We start from the raw sequence: 23,198 nt of genomic DNA, 5'->3' as shown, positions 1-23,198 counted from the left end.
GTGTGTGTTGTGTCAGTGTATGTAGTGTGTGTGTGTGTGTGTGTTGTGTGTGTGTTGTGTCAGTGTATGTGTGTAAATTTGCAATCTGGGGTGAGGGGGATGAGGGGCGTTTTAACATAATTTAAAAAAAAATACATTTATTTAAATTGTTTCTCCCCCCTCCCTGCTTACCTGTGTCTAGGGAGGGGGGAGTTTCCATCCCTGGTGGTCCGGTGGCATGGTGGGGCCCCCCGGCTTCCCTGTTACCGCAGAGGGGGCCCAGGCAGCACACAGCTTCTCCTCTTCTCTCTCCTCCAATAACTCTCGCGAGACCCGCGGAGCGTTGCCATGGCAACCGGGTCTCGCGAGAGTTATTAGTAGAAACGAGAGGAGAAGAGTCTGTGTGCTGCCTGGGCCCCCTCTGTGGTAACAGGGAGCCGGGGGCCCCCGGCTGCACACATAGATCGCGATATTCGCTATCTATGTGTGCAGGGAGGGAAAGTGGGGCCCAGGACTGCCAGAGCAGTCCGGGCCCCCCAGGGCCGCCGGGCCCGTGACAACCGTCATGGTTGTCACCCCCTGATGGCGGCCCTGTACTGCAATATCACATTGATTGACCTTTAACAATTCCCTATTTAGATTTACAATGAGTGCCAACCGCTTGAGAAGGATTTATGACAGTAAAATAACATAAATGTAGTTTCATAATAGCTATGTTTTAACACTTATTTCTCAAGAGAATTTTACAGGCAACTTGTACATGTGTCACAACAGTTTGTTATCATAATTGTTTTGGCATAATACAATCCATGAGGAACAAAAAATAGACATAAATGAATCCTGCTCCCAACCAAAGTATTGTACCTACATCTAATTCCCTGAGGAGGAACATACTCAAAAGAAAATTATTGCCCAGTTTATAAATGTTCTGTAATCCAGTTAAGTTATTTTTCTCTTATCTTTCATGCACAATGTCTGCATTTTAAATAAACAGAAATAAACAGATGGACATATATAGCAAGGAGGGCTTCTGGTAATTTATTGCTGTAAATATACACTTTATATACACCAACTACCGGTATTTTGAGTTTCTAGAAAAGAGTTCTCATACATCTTCAGTTGTCCAAGATCCACCAAAACAAGCTAAACTCGGGAGCCAGAGTCCCAGCATTGTGGATAATTTCTCCAGTGTACCACAAAGAACAATTACCAAAGGGCACATTTGACAGTAGGTATAAGGTATTAGTTTTGCATAAGAGAGTGATTTCACCAAAAGTGAGGCGCATAGACAATGGATTGACATGTTAAGTTCATAAATTAGTCTTCACCTGCATATATCAGAGTTCCTCTTCACAAGGCTGTATTTCGTGGCACTAAGAACATCAAGGTCTGTATTCTAAAGAGTGACAGCGCATCAACGAGAGGGACCCTTTATAGATTTTAGCCGTTTTATCTACACATTATTTGTTACGAGTATTTCAGAGATCCGTTATTAGGTCATTTGGAGTGCTTAGGGATAGGGATACCCATTAGGCACTGAACAGTGGAAATTCACAGATGTCACTCGGAATAGAATCCTACATAATCAAACCCATTTTCCCCTAATTTTAATCAAACCCCACTGATTTCCAATCTGTGTCCTACAAAACCTTTTCTATTTTCTCACAGATTACTCTTTTGTTTTTTGTCCTAAATTCTCCGGGGATGTAAATCAAATGCTTAGGCTATTGGACCACCTTAAACAAAAAGATAATTGGAAAGTTTGAAAGTGGCACTGGACCTTTAAAGTACAATACATCTTAGTCCTACAACCCCCCCATCCCATACAACAAAGTATCAGAAAATATTATATTTGCACTTTGTAATCGTACTTGTTGACCCTTTGGTAAGAAAGTGGTTAGATTGGTCTTTACACGTCAGGACTTGCGTTGGATTTCTCTGAGAGTTCATTCTTTGACTTCAGGCAGGGCTCCAGAAGCAAGCAGATAATTCCTACCATATACAGCAGGCCACACACATAGAACGAGTAGTCATATTTCTGAGTGATGTCATAAATCCAACCTACAACAGAAAGATATATGTGAAGTCTACGGAAAATGTTCCAAGTATTTTTATAAAATATTTTACCAGGAAAGATACATTGTGATTTCTCTCGTTTTCAAGTATGTCCTGGGTCCACAAAACATTGTTATGTTACAAAAGGGTGCAATAAAATACAAAACCAATATTAATACACAATATATGCAAAATGTTACATAGGACAGGTAGGAAATATATAATCAACCATTACACGTGCATTCTGTTTTGAGGTATGGTAACATGGAACCATTTCAATATTACATGAACATAACAAATAAGGTAACAAAATCACTGCTCATAACAAAATGAAGATTTATTTTATTTGTTTGCCTTCTTTTGACAGAGTCAAGCAATAGTTGCTCTATTATCACTAATGATCTTTATACATTCTCATTATTGAAATGGGTATCATGATTACTACTCCACCTCAGTGTAAATGTTTTGGTGCCATCAATGTCAAACCATTTTTAAAAGTTCATGATTTGATCACTCTTTATTTGTTTTTGCAGTAATAACACACCCACCTCTTTAAAGATTCCAAATATCCCGTTTTTATTTAACTTACGGTACTCTATCCTATCTGGGCAGCGACATATCTTTTACATTTTAAGTTAATGAAGAGTAATTATCAGCATTCAGCACCCAGCCGTGTGGGCTACTTTTTTCCTTTGATGTGTATGTAATTCAGTATTGTTCCCAAAAAGAACAAATCAAGCCAGTCATTTTTGTCTATAAATGAGAGGCTTTCTATAGTGGTGCTTTGATTCACTCCAAATTTGGGGGTTATTAGATGTACCAATATGGCTAAAGGTTGGCAATATTGTAAGGTTGCATAACTTCCAATTGTCCCTGGTTTGGCTGGTTTGGAAGGACAATCAGTCCATCTTTGGGGCATATATGTGTATCCTGGTCTTGTTTTCATTTACCTATGAGCTCTTTATTGTTCTGTCAGAGGGCATCAAAGAGATCTACAACAATAAAACTCACAGTTATGTGTACCTGCAATACATGTGTGTTTAAACACTCCCTTATGTAAATAAAGGAAGGCCTGGTTTTAGATCTAATCGACTTACTCTCCTACATAAAAAGCCATCAATAGACCATGACATTAAAAAAAAAAAAAAAAAAACTATTGGCTTTTCTTGCAAATTGAGAAATTGGAAGCAGTGTAAATAGCCTGGTTTCACCCATGTGCTAGCAAGCACATTGATCCATTCTGCTTTAGGACTTACGATGACAGAGAACACAGTGTCACCATAAAATTGTATCCAATTACAAAACATAATGTAACCCATGTAAGTGTATTATCCATGTAATCCAATGATATCATAAATAATACACTTCAAACACTATTATATTCCATTAGAGTTGGGTTAGAGTTAGAGTTGGGTTAAATGTAGTATCGAGTACATGACTGTTTTGTTTTTTCAGGTTGAGGCTTTGAGTGCTTAAATGTGGGACTACGGTAAGGGTTTGTTTAGGTTCTGGGGGTTACATTTAGAGTAAGGGAAAGGTGGGGTTTAAGACAAGAGGAGTTTGAAGGTGTAACGAACACTGGTATTTCGTATACCCGTTCGTTCGTATGCTCCCGAACTGCTAGGGACTTAGTGATTACAGGCCGTTCGCATGGAGCGCTGATTCGTACATTCCCGAAAATCAAAGTGAAGCATGAAAGGAAATCCAAAGGCACGTCGGTCACATACCCAAACATCAGTCAAGACTATATAAAGGGTACAACAGGAATATTTTATTCTAGCCAGATGGCCTTCTTTTATAAATATCAGGGATACAGTTAAACAAGCCCATAAAACTCACACAACACGCCCATGAATTTCTAAGTCAGCATGACTGTGCATAAAACAAAAAAATATAAAAAATACATAAAAACACATATAAGACATATAGGAACCCCACAAATATTATATTCCCAGATAGTTTGGATCTGAGCACCCAATTTGTCCAAAAAGCACGTTTAGATCCCACGAATACAGCCGAATCGGCACCGGGGTAAAGTTTTGACCGACCATTCATGAGGCGTCTGCCCAAATCAGTTTCATAGTTTCAGTGGTAGTGGTCGGTCAATTTCGGGAGTTCCAAATCGAACAAAAAGACAAACGGTTCCCCTGGCTCATAGGTAGCTTTTGTTTGCCTTGTTCGTGCGAACAAACCTACCAACGCACCCCGCTGGGCCCCTGATCACAGATATCTGATGGGCCTACCTCGAGCTCTGCACTGTAATGGCCAGACCAGAGGTAACAGTGCCAACGCCGGACACATTAAGCTCACGCCAGTTTCTCAGCAGGCCTCCCACACGAGATATCAACAATATGGGAAGAAGATCCCAGAGGCTATAACCAGGTGCCATCAAGGACAGGACACCCAGGGTATAGGTGCCATGTTACAGCACCCTGCGGCTCCAAGATGGCAGCCTCGCTGGACCGCAAATATAGCCCAAATGGCTCAGATGAGAATGCAGAGGAATTAATGAAGCCTTCTACAACTCGGCCACCCCAGCAGAGTCGGTAGATCGATACAAGTTAATAGTGGACACTACAGGAAATGCAACAGATGCACGCCGCTGACCTTGACTTGCTAAGGACTGAAGTGCAGGCGGTGACATCATGCACACAGGCCTCTAAAGAGGATATTCTAGACCTCAGGGAGTAGGTAAAGGAAACTGTTCACAAATATCTATCCTCCCAATCTACCCTAGCAACGATCTGGCAGAGAACTGTAACAGACGCATCAATATTAAGATTTGGGGTATTCCTGACTCCATTAGTCCGGCCGAGATCATGGTATCTGCCAAATCTAAATGTACAAGATTAGCATTTCGTATCCCTAGTAGCCTCAGTGATTAGGCAATGGAATTTACTAAAATATGTATTGTGTAACCCTTTGTTATTAACCAAGCTATTTTATTTGAGGAGCCAGGCAGTTCTACATATAATAATATATCTACAGTAACATTTTTCAGAGGCATAGCTCCTGGGATTTATTAACTCTGGGAGTACCTGTGAATCACTGCCTTGGCTGCGTGTTTAGACAGAGCGCCAACTGACCTGAAGGTATTTAACCATAGCAACTTAACCAACTCATGCAAGCACAGACTTTACATAGAATAAACAGATTCCACTGGCAGTAAAAAAAAACTGCAATGCAAGAAAATAATTCTGTCTTGTGGTATGCTCAGACTGATGTCTATTTGAAGATGTTTTATACATTATTTGTCCATATCCTCACTGTGGAAATTATTTTAATGTATTCCAAATAAAAAGAGAAGTTTTCTCTTTGAAGTGTTGGTGGTCTCTGCCTGTTGGATGATTCCCATGTGCTGCGCTGGCTATCACACCAACCTCGCATGATTCCTCTGCTCATTAAGACCAGTCTACAGTTGGACAGGAGAGAACACCCATTTCCAAGTTCTAACTTGGAAACACATCATTGCACAAACTATCTTTCAGATGTGGAAAGAAAAGGGATAGTCTATTGCTGATCACCGATCTTATAAAATATATACCATAGGGTTCGGATATAGACAAAAAAAATGGGATACAGCTGAATAACTAGAAAAAAAAGAATATAAAACACATAGTGAAGTACATTAACAATAATTGGATTTAACCCACAAAGATTGCACTCACGAAATGGTGTAGGGTAATGCGCCTTTAAGCCCACACTGGGCTAAAATGGTATTTGCCTTCCACGGATAGGTTGCTCTGTCTTTCACAGGAAATGGAAGAATGCCAGTTGAAGTATAAAAAGTATTTTTCTTTATTCAAAAGGCAATAAATAGCCTTGAAAGATTCAATCAGTAAAATTATTAAAAATAACTGCAATCTAACGCGTTTCGTCCAAACAACTTGGACTTCATCAGAGAAAATTCTGCAGTTTTAACAATCACATAAAATACAAAGCATGCATAATCCCACCCCCAACAGAGTCCCTTAAATACAACCAGTCCGTGTGTTGATTGGAGAATTCTCTCCTGGAACCACTTCTCCCATTAGGGTATATTGCCTCCAGATGGCTCTTGTTTTATAATTCCGCGGCAAAAAGGCATAGCCGTTTTTCATCTGTCTAGCTTATCAAGATTTGCGTTCCAAATGTCCGTTTCCGGTTGCGTTCCAAGCGCATACTTCCGGTTGCGGACGGCGACGTACGTCATGACGTCAGCGTTGCGTTCCAAATGCGGCATATGCGTTCCAAGCGTGGAACAGCCACTTGAACAGTTAAATAACTGAAAAAAATCTCAAAGTAATCGCAATCAGTGATCAGACTTTCAAATTCAAAATAAAAACTCATAAATAACAAAGAGATACATCATCATCCAATAGAGCTGTAGGACTTTCATCTTCTGCCAATTGCTATAGTATAAATATATACATAGACTCCAAAAATTATAATGAGAAAAATTATATATGTGTTCAATAAAAAATATATAAATAAATATAAATGAACTAGAAATGAACCAAAAATAAATGAATAAAATTAAATAAAAATAAAATAAAAATAAAAATAAATAAACTGTTAAATAAAAATAAATATGAAAATAAATATAAATAAATATAAATATAAAAAAATAAAAAAATGAAAAAAAAAAAAATGAAAAAAATGTAAAAAATGTAAAAAATGAAAAAAATGAAAAAAATGAAAACAAAATAAAAATAATATATTTATACTATAGCAATTGGCAGAAGATGAAAGTCCTACAGCTCTATTGGATGATGATGTATCTCTTTGTTATTTATGAGTTTTTATTTTAAATTTGAAAGTCTGATCACTGATTGCGATTACTTTGAGATTTTTTTCAGTTATTTAACTGTTCAAGTGGCTGTTCCACGCTTGGAACGCATATGCCGCATTTGGAACGCAACGCTGACGTCATGACGTACGTCGCCGTCCGCAACCGGAAGTATGCGCTTGGAACGCAACCGGAAACGGACATTTGGAACGCAAATCTTGATAAGCTAGACAGATGAAAAACGGCTATGCCTTTTTGCCGCGGAATTATAAAACAAGAGCCATCTGGAGGCAATATACCCTAATGGGAGAAGTGGTTCCAGGAGAGAATTCTCCAATCAACACACGGACTGGTTGTATTTAAGGGACTCTGTTGGGGGTGGGATTATGCATGCTTTGTATTTTATGTGATTGTTAAAACTGCAGAATTTTCTCTGATGAAGTCCAAGTTGTTTGGACGAAACGCGTTAGATTGCAGTTATTTTTAATAATTTTACTGATTGAATCTTTCAAGGCTATTTATTGCCTTTTGAATAAAGAAAAATACTTTTTATACTTCAACTGGCATTCTTCCATTTCCTGTGAAAGACAGAGCAACCTATCCGTGGAAGGCAAATACCATTTTAGCCCAGTGTGGGCTTAAAGGCGCATTACCCTACACCATTTCGTGAGTGCAATCTTTGTGGGTTAAATCCAATTATTGTTAATGTACTTCACTATGTGTTTTATATTCTTTTTTTTCTAGTTATTCAGCTGTATCCCATTTTTTTTGTCTATATCCATACTTATATTTGAGGTTCGTTTGGGGGAAACCTCTTGGGAAGCTGTATCCATCTTATACGCAGTTAAGTACCTCTGCATATTCCTACCATTAAGTTGGTTAGGTGTACTTGTGTATATATATTTTTTGTGTGCATTTTTTTTTTTTCATACATATACCATAGGGTTCGACAGATTCTACCAAACACCTTTATAACCCAGGTATGATTTTCTTTACCCTAAACAGCACTGGTCCTAAAAAAGATTTCATATTCAGAAATACCATTATATGCTCCTAAAATCATTATCTAATCTGCAGGACAGATGAATATGAGCAACACAAACTAGCCATTCTCTCTCAAATTCTCCCCATTCCGCAAGGAAATTTGACACCAGACACTATATTGCAAAGCTCCTCAATAACATCTCCGTCCTTCTAGTATGTGGTCTTTGCATTAATCTTGCAGGTTATGTCCGTCTTTGTTCTTTATCACCGTCTCTTTAGAGCCTGTCTTTCAACCTGCCAACATCTCATTTCCAGAGAAATTACACTTTCTATCAAACCTCAATTCTCACTTATCCTGCACAACCTAGCTTTGCAAAGACCTCTATAATTCAGCAAGATGTGACCAAAGCCTGACATGTAACAATATTCGAGAAGAACATCTTTCTCAGCTTTGTAGTTGGGCTGCAGCAAGAGCTGAGGAAAGGTTCTTGGAATGGAGATAGGAGCGTCATTGCAAATGTCGGAAACAATGAATGAAAATCCACTCCTTAATCAGTAATCAGTGCAGAATCATGTTCTCTTTATTGAAACAAAAATCAATACAAAAATGCCATGGTTACAGAGTAGAGAAAAACCGCAAAGGGACACCTTACGTGTCTTGTGCCCCCAGGCATTTCCTTAGAGACCTGTCTCCAGAATTTGCTTTCACACTGACCTCTAAAAATTAATTCAACCTACACTAAAGGGTTATTCCAAGCACCACGACCACTCAGTAATATGAAGTGGTCATGGTGCCTGCAGTCTGTATGTTCAGCATTTTGCTATGAAACACAACAAATATAGAGTTTAACCTCTGATGCTGATGCTGGAGGTGTAACGCCACCTCTGTCAGCATCATTGAGGCGTCATTAGGCAGCCCAAAACAAGAGGTGCTGACACTCTCAGGCAATAAATAAGTGTCAGGATCGGCATCCAGCTCCTGAAACTCTGCAAAAGCTGGGTGTCGTAAATTTGCATCATAGACCAGGAAACTGGCGGGTTTGCCCCATTACCGGGAAAAGGCACCAGAGTACTCTTTACATTTCCTGGCACTATGGTATCCCTGTAAACTCTGTACTTTTTTTGTTTACCTTTTTTGGTTATGCGTTTTTTTGTGTGTGTTTGCTTTCAACTTGATACACTTTAAAAGCTTCTCCGCGTCTTAAATTTAATTATTATTTTTTGTTTGTTGAAATCAAGGGTTTTGTTTATTGAATCAAGCGCTATTTCCTTAGTGCAGGTAAATATCACTAAAGTATTTTACCTCGTACTCAAATAATGTACATAAACCTGATGATAGTTAGGTAAGTATATATTGTTACTTAGAATATTAGTGAATGTTATCTAAAGAATGCTTTAATACTACCTACACCCTGTTCCAAATTATTATGCAAATTCTATTTGTCACAAAGATTAAATATTTTGTTTTTCAGTTTAACTCATGGATGGCATTGTGTCTCAGGGCTCTTTTTTTTTTTCCAATTCTCTTTTTATTTGTGATTTAAGCAAGGTACAAGTACATAATGTAACAAGCAGGCAGGGGATCAAAGCTGTTACCTGTGCAGCATATTGAAATATACATTCAGACATAACGCAAGCATATGTGTGTACGATTAAAAATAAAAACATACAAAAGAGCAGAAATGGTACCTCAGACAGGGGCGAAAACTACATTTCGTTATTCACCAAGGTGCTACAGATTTGAGGTATCTCATCATATCGTGGCCTACCACAGGAATTGATCAAAGCAGAGCTTTGGTGTTGGCAGCCCCTTGATGGAGTGTGAGGGTTGGGAACAGGTAGCAAAATCCCCCCCTCTGTCTAATGTTACTATTAAGTGAAAACAAGGTGAGAATTTGCAATACATCACAGTAAGCCAATACAGAACCGTCCCTACCTAACCATACACTAATCCCTGGTAAGCCAACAGATTAGGGGGGCTCTTCAGACACACTTTACTGGCACTTCTGTGCTGAGACAAACCCCCTCCGTGGAATAATACTAGTTGTGAGACTGAGGGGATCTTGTCATGTTAGCCAGTTGTTTGTTTCCGACATGTTGGTTGCTCATTGGCAGGTGAAGGGTCGGGGAGGGTGGGTCAGTGGTGTCGGGTTTGTGTTAGGGGGGGTTCTTTGCCGCTGTGTGGTTGTTCGGCCTGGGCCGTCTATGTGTGTGGAATGTTCCTCCAGAGTGGAGGGGTATTGCATCCAGTTCCCTGGAGTGACGGAAGAGCATAATGGTGAGGAGGGGGGGTCTGGTCTGGAGGTAAAGAATGGGATCTAGTAGGAGAGGGGGTGTCAGCGGGCCAGGTTGGGTAGATTGTTGTTAGCCAATGTGTCCAGTGGTACCAGATTTTCTGGTAGGTCTGGCTTTTTCCCTTTGCCATCAGGATGATTTCCTCTATGTTCCTGATGTCTTCCACTCTCGTGATCCAGTCTTTGGTGGAGGGGGCTGAGCTCCGCCTCCAGAAGGTCGGGACGAGGCTGCGCGCTGTGTTTATCAAATATGGAATGACGGTTTTCTTGTAGGTCTTCAGCGGTATGGGGGTCATGTGGAGCAGATAGGTTTCTGGGGTGTATTCTACAGAGTGGTCTGTGAGTGCCGAGATGATCCGGTGTATCTCTTGCCAATATGGTTGGCTCTGGGTGCACGACCACCATATGTGGAATAGCGTGCCCAGCTCCTTGCCACATCTCCAGCATTCCGGTGCGCATGTGTTGCTAATAGAAGCGAGTTTCTCTGGGGTTTTGTACCAGTGAGAGATTAGTTTGTATCCGGATTCCTGGTATTTCGTGCTGATTGACGACTAATGTGTCAGCGTAAAGGCGTTGGTCCATTGTTCTGTTGTCAGAGGGTGGCCTAAATCTTGTTCCCAGTGTTTAGTGAAATACGGAAAGTTCTGGTTTGTTGGTGGTGTCTGCAGTAGCCGGTAGAGCAGCGATATGGCATGTGGTGGGGGGAGTGGTTGGGTGCAGAGTGTCTCAAACGTGGTTAGGGGTCTGTCAGCCGAGTTTATGTTAGGTACTTGCTTGAGTCTGAGTGTGAGTTGGTGGTGTCTAAATCTTGTCAATAGATCTGGAGGTTCCGGCGTGGGCAGTTCAGGGAGCGGTGTAATGGCTCAGTTTGTGAGCAGGTGATGTAGGTTACATTGTGGCGGCAGTCCCAGGCTGGTCATTGTCCGGGCGGTGTCCATGCCCCTAAATACTGGGTTTCCCGTGATAGGGTAAAGGGGAGAAGTCGGTGGGGAGAGGTCCCCCCCTGCCTGTATTTTCTTCCAAATGTGGAGGGTGGCGGCTATTGTGGGGTGGCTTCGGTCTCCCCTGGTCACTGGTATTTTGGGTTGCCACGGGAGTGTACGCAGAGGAAGTGTCGTGAAGCTGGCTTCTATGTTCGTCCAGAGTTTATCCGGGGGTGCTGTTGTCCATTCGATCACCCGTAGCAAGTGGATCGCTTGGTGGTATGTGGCTAGGTCAGGGAGCCCAAGGCCGCTCTGCGGTTTGGGTTTGATCAGGATCTCGTATTTAATTCTGGCCATCCGGTTGTTCCATATGTATGTTGTGATGGCTCTGCGCACCTGAGCGAAGAATGTCTGAGGGGTTGGTATTGGCAGTGTCTGCAGAAGGTACAGGAACCTTGGGAGCACGTTCATTTTGAGGACACTCACCCGCCCCAGCCAGGTGATGTGAGGCACCGTCCACGTTTTGAGGTTTGCAGTCACCGTCTCCAGTAGGGGAGGGAAGTTGCGTCGGAAGAGGTGCGAGATATCAGAGGTTATCCAAACTCCTAGGTACTTGATTGCTTCCTTGCACCAGCGGAGTGGGAAGCGCGTTTTAAGTAATGCAATCAGTGTGCGGTCACATCCGATGTGGAGGATTTCCGATTTTGTATAGTTGATTTGGAGATTTGTTAGGGCGTTGTACTGTTTGAATTCCTGCATAATGGCCGGGAGTGAGGCTAGTGGATTCTGCACTGTGAATAGTAGGTCATCTGCGTACGCTGATATTTTACTCTCTCCCCATCCGCTGCGTATGCCGTTAATAGCTGGCCTTTCCCTTATGGCATTGAGAAATGGTTCCAAGCTCAGGACGAACAGTAGGGGTGAGAGGGGGCACCCCTGTCTGGTGCCATTCCGTATCTCGAACGGGTTTGACAGAGTTTTGTTTACATAGACCCGTGCAGTTGGATTGCTGTATAGAGCTCCGACCCATGCCCGCATGTTTGGTCCTAGTCCCACTTGTTTCAGCGTGTCAAACAGAAAAGGCCAATCCACCCTGTCGAATGCCTTCTCCACATCTGTAGATATCAGAAGCAAAGGCGCATGGCAGACTTCCGATATCACTGATCTTAACATATAGAGCATATCACGTAACTGGGGCGTGTACGTGTGTGGGCTGTGTGTCTGCCAGTTGCCTGCTTGTATGACAATACTATCTGGAGAAGTACTCCGAGAGGTGTGTCTGGGCTGCCAGACTATTAGTAAGTGTCGGTGCGTGTTCAAGCCCAAGTGGGAATAAAGTGAGCTCCATGACCCCGAAGCTCAGGGGGGAGGGGGAGACTAGGTGTGTATTGACGACTGTTCCTTAAAACGGCACGTAACTTAGGTTCTGCTGTGTGCTCTAGAGGGCAATTGACCTGTATTGGTCCCTACAGTGGTGTAGTGAAAGCGGGAAAACATATGCAACGGTAACAATTCAAAACTGCGTCTGAAACTTAGACTAGGTTAACTGTTGGAAAGTTTGTTGTTGAACCTCCGTGTAATGGCGCATTTGCAGTGCGGGGCCTCTTCCGCTTGCACCTCATCCCGGAGCCGAGGAACCAGATGGTGTGAAGATGGTGGCATTGTTTAAATCCCATTGATGGGTGGGTCTGCCAGTCCCGGTTGCGGCACGGGTTGTTATCCCCAGTGCTAGGAAAAAGCTGTCTGCATCGGACGGAGATGTAAGCTTGTGGCTTGTGTCATTTTGCTCGACCATTAGGGATCGTGAGGGCCCCCATTTGTATGGGATGTTTGCCGCTCTCAACTGGCTGGTCACCTCCTTAAATGTAGCTCGCCATTGCAGCGTTGCTCTGCTGAGGTCGTGGTAAAAGCTCAAGGCGTGTTGTTCAAATAGAAATGGTGTCTGACCTTTGACCTGTGAGAGGAAGGTGTCCTTGTCTGATCGTGACTTGAATCCCAGTATCACATCCCTGGGAGTCTGAGCCTTGTTTCTAGGGCCTCCAGGTAGTCTGTATAGTCCATCATGCTGCAACCCTTTAGATTGTTTGGGTGTCAAGGCTGCTGCAAACAATCGTCTGATAAAGTGGGGCAGTTCCCCAGCTTCTATAGCATCAGCGATACCTCGGATTTTCAGGTTGCGCTGGCGAGCCAGATCTTCCATGTGTGCCACTTTGGCACTTAGCGCTGCACAAGTGTTTGAAAACTCCAGTAGGTGAGTTTCAGCGGATTGTTGTTTTAGTCCGAGGTTTTGGACGTCATCCTCCGTAGCTTTAATTCTCCCTGCTAGCATGCCGAGGTCAGCTTTGAAAGTTGCCATTTCAGAGGTAAAGAATGTTTTAATGTCCGTTACCATTTTGTGGATATCCGTTTTTGTGGCCCATTGTGGGTCAGGCTGCTTCTTGGGAGTGGCTTTGCCGCTGCGGGTTTGTGCCAGAAGATCAGTCAGGTCCTGCTCATCATCTTCCAAGGCCAGGTCGGAGCTGCATGGTGAGTCAGGGAGTAGGTCCGCCACCTTAGGCCTGCTCGGCTGCGAGAGCATGAGGCCGATATCACGGTTTTGTCCCGCGCTTGGACCCCGAACTTTACGGGAGTGCTTCCCCATGGTTTCTCTCGGTGTGTGGGTCGTTTTATGTCTCTGTGGAGGGTGTATAGGCGTTCGGTTTCCCGTTTCTGTCACGATTCGGGGAACCCAACACGCTAACACACACACAGACACACACACAGAAAGTGTGCAGTACCGGACCTTAGAGTGGCCGGGCTAAGCACACACAGAATAGTCAGGAGATAAGCCGAGTAAGGGGAACCAGAAAACAGAATAACGAGAAACAAGCCGAGGTCAAAGGGTAGGAGAAAGTCACAAAGTCAGTATAACAAGCCAGAGAGTACGTAACCAGAAAGCACACGTTCAGTATCAATACATAAAGCAAAGACCACAACAGGGCACCGAGAGGCAGGAAAGGTAAGTATAAATATCCTAGCCTTAATTCTGATTGGATAACTTCCAATCAGAATTAACAAACACACGTGGGGGGTATCTATACCCCCCACTGTGATTTTTGTACTGTCGCTTTAACGCCGGGTCACGTGAGTGACCCCGGCGTACTGATATGGGTGCCGGCTCCCACTGTGCAGCGATAGACATGCTGCCGCTGGGGGAGGAGAAGGAGAGGACGCGAGCGGCGTGTCAAGAGGAGAGGACGCCGCTCGCCGAACGGTAAGAGGAGGGGGGACCGCGGGCAGCAACGGACCGAGTGTGAGTGCTGTGAGCGGATTGCAGCCTCCCCTCACCGCTGCCCGCGGAGCCCTGACAGTTTCGTTGCCGGAGCTCAGAGTGCTTGCGACCGATCAGCTTGCTGGCTAGCTCCGCCCCCAGAAACCCAGCTTTTAATTATCTTAACCACTTTATGGTTAGCTAGTTTTTAAGGATTCATAAGAATTACCACTTTTATCTAATTACTGATTTTGCCTTTTACCAGAAAGTAACAAGGTACTTTACATTAGCACAGAACACACCCACACCAAGAGGTTTAGTTTGATACTGGCAGGTGAGCTTACACTTTAATGATCACTACAGTGCTACCAACATTTTTTTTTTTTTAAATGGACATGGATTTGGAATAGTGTGCAGGTTTATATATTAGGGCTGAACAATACTATAGCAATTACTGCCAACTAAGAGCATGGAGTTTGAGTACAGAGCTAATTTCTGTGTTTTTATTTATCAAAAAGTTCACATTCCTTCAGCATCAAATACTCATAACATACAGACATAAAAAATAAAATCTTGGTACCTTTTTAATTAGATTTTCTTAATTTTCTATTATAACTTTAAAGCTAAATCAATGCAGAGATATATCTGTCTAGGGGGAGAGATCAAGGGGCTATCAAAGCTTCTCTGCCTGTTATAGGTCTAACCAACAGTAGATCCCTATTCATAACTGAACTACATTAACCAAGATACCTTTCTATCCTTGAGGCTGACAAAGCGTCACGGAAGGTCAAGTTCTACGACTGCTGGCCATGCAATGATACAAATAACATAATATTTTACCTGCAAAGGGTGGTCCCAAAAGTGCTGAAATTCCATTGGCACAGATTATGATCCCATAGGCATTTGCCAGTTGCTTGATCCCAACCAAATCTTCAGTGACAACAGGCATGAGAGAGAAGTACCCACTGGAAAACCCTATAAGTGCGCAAACCAAGGCAAGGCTGGCATATGTGTGCATGAGCGGAAGAATGAGAATGCTAACGCCCAGTGTGAAATTGGAAACTATGAAGGCATTCCATGCACTGACACATGGCAAATCACCAAGGTAGCCCAAGATAATCTTGCCAAAAATATGCACAATGGCAATAATTGAGGTGAGAGGAAAAATGTTGTTCTGCTCGGACACGCCATAGAGCTTTACCACCTCCGGCAGGTGAATGAATGGAATTACGAAACTGCAGTAGGCCAGCAGTGCCCAGAAGACAAATGCTACAAATACTTTATTGGTGAAGAGGGAAGCAGTTCCAAAGTAGCTCGAATACCAGGCTCGGCATCCAGATCTTACTGCTACGGTCATTCGAGTAACGGTCTTCAGAATTCCTAGTTTACTCATGTCTTTAGTGACCATCTCATTTATGGTACTCTCCTTGTTGCATGATGTTTCATGATCTACTGTAGCTGTTCCATTTTTCACCTCCTCATGTAATACACCATTAGCTTTCCCGTCTTCATTATTTAGTAGTGTGGGTCCACTAATTTCTTTGTGATCACTTATTTTCTCCATGCAGTCTCTCCAATTCTTCTCCACTTGGTCCAGAGGTCTCATGAGTGCTCCACATACACACAAGTTGAGGGTAACTGCGCCCTGTATAATCATGGCATTTCTCCAGCCAAACTCTGCACATAGGTACTTCAGCAGGACTGTGATTAGGAATGTCCCAAAACCAGTCCCTGTGGTACTAAGACCCTGTGCCAGAGCACGGCGTTTCTGAAAATATTGGCCCACCATGACCACTGCAGGGAGGTACACCATCCCACTACCAATGCCTATGGGGAAAAAATAAACAAACAAACACTGAAACTAATATCATAAATCATGCAAATTACAATTCTAGCATAATAAAACTTTAAGCCAGGGCTCTTATATTCTGCTCCCTCACTTGTTCTACTAATTTTCTCAGAACTTTCTGCCCGACTATTAGTACAGAATGTTTAATCCAACAACAACTGGTTTAAAATTTTGGCACCAATGTCCGTTTTGTTACAAGTTGATTTACAAGACAGGATTAGTTGACATAATTTAATTAAAATATTGTAAAGCACGCAATATATTTCTGTTTCGAAGGTGCTCCACTACGAAACTGTTACCTACTAACATCGGATTATTGCAATGCTAGTAGCATAGAATACATTCTTACCTGCTGTCACGCCAAATGTGATGAACAGAAAATGCACACTAGTGGCGTAGGCACTCAGGACCCAACCAAGAGATGTCAAGAACCCTCCAATCATTGCTGTCTTCCGGCACCCACATGTATTAATGAATAACCCTATGAATGGACCTGAAGAGAGATGATCATCACAATAACAGTGTAAGTAATATCAATATGTAATTCTGGCTCACATTAAATCACAGTCTTTCTCTTTCTGTTAATAGAATCTGAATATGTCCTTCCTAAGCTCTCTAGCTTTGAGAAGTAGCCCTTGGGGTCAGAGTAGGCAGCAGGGGTGAAAATCATTAAGAGGACTATCAGAGAAAAAGTAATTTCACATGTGGAAGAGCTGGTGAAATGATTAGTTAATAATTGTTGACTTTCCACAGATTAAAGGGACACAATAGGCACCCAGACCCAGGGCCGCCATCAGGGCATGACAACCGCAACGGTTGTCATGGGCCCGGCGGTCCTGGGGGGCCCGGACTGCTCAGGTCGTCCGGGCCCCACATTCAGTGGGAACATACCGGGTCGCAGGGGGCCCTGCGACCCCGGTATGTACCCACTGGGCCAGCCCTGCTGACAACCGGCGGGCGCGCGAGGGAGCACTCTCCTCTGAGTGCTTCCTCTTCAGCTCCCTCGCGCACCGTACTGATGTCGGAGCCGGAAGATGACGTCATCTTCCGGCTCCGGCATCAGTACGCGGCGCGCGAGGGAGCTGAAGAGGAGGCACTCAGCCAGGGAGAGTGCTCCCTCGCGCACCCGCCGGGTGTCAGGACATTTGAGTGAGGCGGGGGGAGGGAGGACATTTGAGTGAGGGGGGGGGAGGGAGGACATTTGAGTGAGGGGGGGGGGGAGGGAGGACATTTGAGTGAGGGGGGGGGAGGGAGGACATTTGAGTGAGGGGGGGGGGAGGGAGGACATTTGAGTGAGGGGGGGGGAGGACATTTGAGTGAGGGGGGGGGAGGGAGGACATTTGAGTGAGGGGGGAGGGAGGACATTTGAGTGGGGGGGGGGAGGACATTTGAGTGAGGGGGGAGGGAGGACATTTGAGTGAGGGGGGGAGGGAGGACATTTGAGTGAGGGGGGGGAGGACATTTGAGTGAGGGGGGGAGGACATTTGAGTGAGGGGGGAGGGAGGACATTTGAGTGAGGGGGGGAGGGAGGACATTTGAGGGGGGGGAGGACATTTGGGGGGGGGAGGACATTTGAGTGGGGGGGGGGGAGGACATTTGAGTGGGGGGGAGGGAGGACATTTGAGTGAGGGGGGGAGGGAGGACATTTGAGTGAGGGGGGAGGGAGGACATTTGAGTGAGGGGGGGGAGAGGGAGGGAGGACATTTGAGTGAGGGGGAGGGAGGGAGGGAGGACATTTGAGTGAGTGGGGGGGAGAGGGAGGGAGGACATTTGAGTGAGTGGGGGGGAGAGGGAGGGAGGACATTTGAGTGAGTGGGGGGGGAGAGGGAGGGAGGACATTTGAGTGAGGGGGGAGTGGGAGGGAGGACATTTGAGTGGGGGTGGGGGGGAGAGGGAGGGAGGACATTTGAATGAGTGGGGGAGAGGGAGAGAAGGGAGGAAATTTGAGGGAGTGGGGGGGAGAGGAAGGGCGGACATTTGAGGGGGGAGAGGAAGGGAGGAAATTTGAGGGGGGAGGAAGGAAATTTGAGGGGGGAGGAAGGAAATTTGAGGGGGGAGGAAGGAAATTGGAGGGGGAGAGGAAGGAAATTGGAGGGGGAGAGGAAGGAAATTGGAGGGGGGAGAAGGAAGGAAATTGGAGGGGGGAGAAGGAAGGAAATGAGAGGGAGGGGGAGAAGAAGGAAATTGGAGGGGGGAGAAGGCAATGAGAGGGAGGGGGAGAAGAAGGAAATTGACGGGGGTATGGGGAGAGATTGACATCCATCACACACACAATGCACCCATTGCACACAGAAAAACACACAATGCATTACACACAGACACACATACACAAGCAATGCATCCCTTACACACAGCAACAAACAATGCACCCCTTCCACACACTCAGTGCATCCCTTACAGACACACACACACTGCATCCCATACATACACAAACTCACCTTGCAGCCCTTACACATACAAACACAGATTCACACAATGCATTCCTTACACACATCAGGACATTCCCCCCCCCCCCCCCCCTGTGTAAAGGGCCCTCAAAAAATGGAGCTGTTTCCCATTCTCCCAGAACATTGATTTTTGTGACCACAGTTACAAACCGCCTCCAGAGAGCCTGTTCTACACCAGACCAATGGAGCCAGACGGCAGCTGAAGCCCACCATCATCCTCATCTGGTTGTAAGTAGGCAATCTAGTATATTATTCGTGGCAGTAATCTCTAATTTACCTCACATTAAAGGGACACTATAGACCCCAGAACCACTGCAGCTTAATGTAGTGGTTCTGGTGTCTATAGCCTGTCCTTGCAGGCCTTTTAATGTAAACACGGCGGCACTGCAGCACTGTGTTAGTTAACATGGCAGATCATATGGGTGGGGCACTGTGATGTCACATGGGGGGGCGGCAAACTTTACTTTTGCCTAGGGCGGCAAAAATCCTTGCACCGGCCCTGCAGACACTGCATGCCTGTGGGTGGACTCGGGGGGGGGGGGGGACACTCGGGTGCAGGCGCCGGGGGGCCCAGACCTTGAGCTGTGTCAGGGGCCCCAAAATTTCTGATGGCAGCCCTGGTCAGAGACATTATGGGTTTGATCAATAAACAAAGGGTTGTTATGAGTTTGCACATGATTCAGGACAAAATAAATTATTCAGGACAAAATATCCAAACTGGGGAAATTAACAGAAATTTTAAAGGATTTTTTTACAATACAGTTGTCATCTTAACATAAGGGAAACAGCTGCTGTAAGGCTTTAAAAATCTAATATACAAGCCTGTTTTTCTTGTTCATATTTAATCTATTTATATATATGTATATATAACCTTTACATTATATCCTGGATATAAAGATGTATACAGGAGTCAAAGTAAATGACACATGTGTACTTAGAGTGTTGGGTTTATGTGGTCTGCAGCAATCTCTAGTAAGCCTCAAAGAAACATCCACATGATTACTAAGACCCAAAGTTTCCCAGCAGAACATTGCCCAGAGCTTAAAACTGCCTCCGTTGGGAAAAACTGCCTCCATTGTCGTCTAGCCATCACTATTTGGCCGTTGTCAAAGTCACTCAGATCTTTTCTCTTGCCCATTGTTCCTGCTTCCAACACATGAAATTCAAGAACTGACTGCTCACTTGCTGCCTAATATATCCGACCCAGGTGCCACTGTAAATATATAATCAGTGTAATTCACTCACCTGTATGTGGCTGATCAGTGTATATTTATATATATATGTGTCCGAAGAACGTTAATATTGCTGTTATTCTCTTCTGTTGTATGGCACCACTTAACGGGTTTGTTTGTTTTTTTAAACATAACAAATAACATACAATTTTAAAGTAAAGAGAACCTATATCATATTTGCATAACATGCACTTTAACATCCACAAAGTTTTTTCCCAACTATTATATAGGGACAAGTGTGAACCTGGACCTTCACAAGATATCTTTAGTATCTAGAGTATGACCTTACTCTGAATCTATAGAATATGGCTTATATAATCTGTGAATATTAAGTATGGTTTATAAAAAATAAACACTCAGCAATAATGATCAGAAATATGAAATTACCGGTACATACCTACAATCAGGGTGATTCCCATACTAAGGGAACTGACCCAAGCAGTCAGACCTCTACTTTGTCCAAATTCTTCCAACCATTCCATGTTAAGGATCCCGAGTGCCATCTGAGAGCCCATAACCAGTAGATGGACAAGGAAAGAGGACAACACCATCATCCATGCCCATCCACCATCAATGTTGCGGTTTGCTCTCTTTGTCTCCGGCCTGCCTTTTACACTCTTCTCTGGCTCCTTCTCCATGACTGCTCTCCTGTTGCACATCCTGTGCTGTATGAAAGCCATAAATACAAAAGAGACCAATATTACACATACAACGGACCAGGAGAAGTAAAGGATTTACATAAGTCAGTTATTTCCAAGTGCTGATGTCAATCAACCATGATATACATAGGTGTAGCTCTCTGGCAGTTTGGGAAGGACCCGTGGGATGTCCCTCATTGTGCAGTCTGTCTCAGTGTGAGGCAACTGTATAGGCAACTGCCTATTTGGTCTAATGTTGTGGCCACCTCTGGGTAAGGAGCTTCTTTAAATTAATTGCAGAAAAACATTTGATACTGGGGGCGAGGCCTGACTGCCATGGTGGAGAGTCACATTTTGCTTGAGCTCCTCTCCTACTCGGGCAATACAAACCGTTTGTAGCTTCACCAAGCCCAAAATCAACCTCACCCAACGACTTACCTGCATCCTGACCTGACTGCAGCACACTGTGGAAGTTGGAAAAGTGACAGAAGCTCCCCGGCAGCAAAATCTGACACATGCGGCCTAGAGGGCGACGGGAGAGGCGGCCAATCTCCCAGGCCGGAGCGGTTCAACAGCCCTAATCATTATGCAAGCGCCCCGCAATCCCCCCCTTGGACCGGCGGGGGTGATCCCGGTCCACTCCTGGGAGGCTCGTCTGCTCTACTGGGCACAGGGGGTGAGTTCACTGAGACCGCAGGGAAATCAAGTGAGTCACCAAGCATGGTGGACGCCACGTGGCACCATGACTCTGTCTACGATCAAAGTGACCTTACGACCAGACTCAACAGAATTTTTGACAAATTCTGGATAAGAGGGGGCATCACATCCGGCATCACCCCTGAGCAGCCGAAGGATCACTCTCCTTCGCAGCAGCTCGTGTGCCCGCAGCAGACACCCGCGGCCTCTGCAAAGGCCCCAAAATGGCGGCGAAGCAAAAAGCCTTCATCTCACAAACAGAAGCCGGCACACGGACGGAAAACAGCCTAAACCAAGGTTGGGACTCCTAAAGTACCTGAGGATCGCTTGCGGCTTGCAGCGGGACAGGATGCAGAGCTGTTGAAAGGGAAAGCACCAACCCTGCCCATTGCGAGGACCAGCCTGCCTTCGCTAGGCCCTGAGGCATTGCATCGCTGTTCTGGGACTCTGCTCTCCCCTCAGTAGGCATCGGATGAGCTGAGCTCATGGACTGGGAATTCAAAGGCATATGACCACTCATCTTTTCTCCCCACACGGTATCTGCTGGCACAGCTCTGTCTAACCCCATAAGTTTCCTTTATAATGATTCTTTAAACGCTGGCCTCTCTTACTACCCCACATATCTCCTAGGGGGCTAAAGCTACCCATTTAAGCATTCCTACACCTTCCTACTTAACGCTCTTACAGTGGCTACCTCTTATACCAGAAGCTCATATAAGCACGCTTCATTTCAAGTAGCATTGGTTATGTCTCTGTGGCTAGCTGCATTTAGCATGTGTGTAGTCAGGGGCGGACTGAGCACTCGGGCAAATCGGTCATGGACCGAGGGCCCGAGGCTCTGGGGGGCCCGCCCGGTGCAGTGCAGTAATGGCTGAGCTGGGGAGTTAAACAATCTCCCCAGCCAGCCTGCACTCAGCAAGGGGCCGCACAGCCTTCCGCGGGCCCCTGCTGCTAAAATATAATCTTCCCGTGCAGGGCACACTGAGAGACAGCTAAGGGGCCTTCCAAAGACCCCACTAGGCTGCCCCTCAGTGTGCCTGTCTCAGTGTGAATTCGGCAGAGGCTCCAGGAGCAGAGCCTCTGCCAGAAGAGGAGCACAGCCACACTGAGCTTGTAGGCTGTCAGTAACACTGCTCAGGGCAGCTCCGAGTGGCTGGTTCTGCAGGAAGTTAGATCATGCCATGCGGAGCTGCCCTGATCAGTGTTACAGGCAGCATGAGGCACATGAAGCATCCCCCCCACCCAGGATAAAGATTCCTCCCTCCCTGGCCAAAGGTAAGACTCAGGGAGGGGGGGAATATATATCCTTTTTAAATCTGTTTTTTTTTTCTTAATTAATAATGTTTTTAGCATTTATCCCCCCACTACTGCCCCTTAACAGCTCCTATACTTCTCCCACTCATCAACCACAGCCTCACTACCCCTCTACATCCCATATACCCCTGATCCATCTACAACTCCTATTACCCCCAGGTAACCACTACAGCCCCACTACAACTCCTATTACCCCCAGGTAACCACTACAACTCCTATTACCCCAAGGCACCCACAACTACTGCTTATCACCCACTGCAGCCCCCTATACCCCCTTGCCCCCACTACAACACCTACACCCTGCATCCACCACAGCCCCTACCCCTTGTACCCACCACAACCCCTGCACCCACTACATCCCATACCCCCAGACACCCTCTAGATCCCCATACCCCCTGTACCCAATACAGCCCCTTCCACCCTGCACATACAACAGCCAATACCCTCCTTGCCCCCTCTACAGCCCCTAATATCCCATGCCCCCACTAAGCACCTTTTACCCCATTACAGTCCCTACTCCTAGGCACCCTCTAGGTCCCCATACCCCTTGCACCCACTACAGCCATTACCCCACTTGCCTCTTCTACAGCCCCTATTATTCCATACCCCCACTACAGCCCCCTGCACCCACTACAACTCCTACCCTCAGACACCCTATAGATGCTTTATACCCCCTGCACCCACTACAGCCCCTGTACTTATTACATCCCATTCATCCATTACAGCCCTTACCCCACTACAGTCTCTACCCCCAAGCACCATCTAGATC

General features: G+C 45.1%; 1 protein-coding gene across 2 annotated transcripts in view; it reads right to left on the bottom strand.

The window, feature by feature from the left end:
• Nucleotides 1-876: 876 nt before the first annotated feature.
• Nucleotides 877-23,198, bottom strand: part of SLC16A14 (solute carrier family 16 member 14) — a 41,836-nt gene continuing 19,514 nt past the window's right edge. The window contains exons 2-5 of one of the 2 annotated variants that reach the window (XM_063442283.1): nt 20,179-20,446; nt 16,452-16,595; nt 15,094-16,080; nt 877-2,040 (exon numbers count right to left, since the gene is read on the bottom strand). In XM_063442283.1, coding sequence (XP_063298353.1) covers nt 1,889-2,040; nt 15,094-16,080; nt 16,452-16,595; nt 20,179-20,440 — 1,545 coding nt within the window. In that variant the 5' untranslated portion in view covers nt 20,441-20,446 and the 3' untranslated portion in view covers nt 877-1,888. The remainder of the gene's footprint in view (nt 2,041-15,093; nt 16,081-16,451; nt 16,596-20,178; nt 20,447-23,198) is intronic. The other variant, XM_063442284.1, reaches the window with a different exon arrangement.

The sequence above is a fragment of the Pelobates fuscus genome, chromosome 2 (assembly GCF_036172605.1).
Source record: "Pelobates fuscus isolate aPelFus1 chromosome 2, aPelFus1.pri, whole genome shotgun sequence".
In the NCBI taxonomy this organism is placed as follows: Eukaryota; Metazoa; Chordata; class Amphibia; order Anura; family Pelobatidae; genus Pelobates; species Pelobates fuscus.
This window is presented reverse-complemented; position numbering and strand designations above follow the sequence as displayed.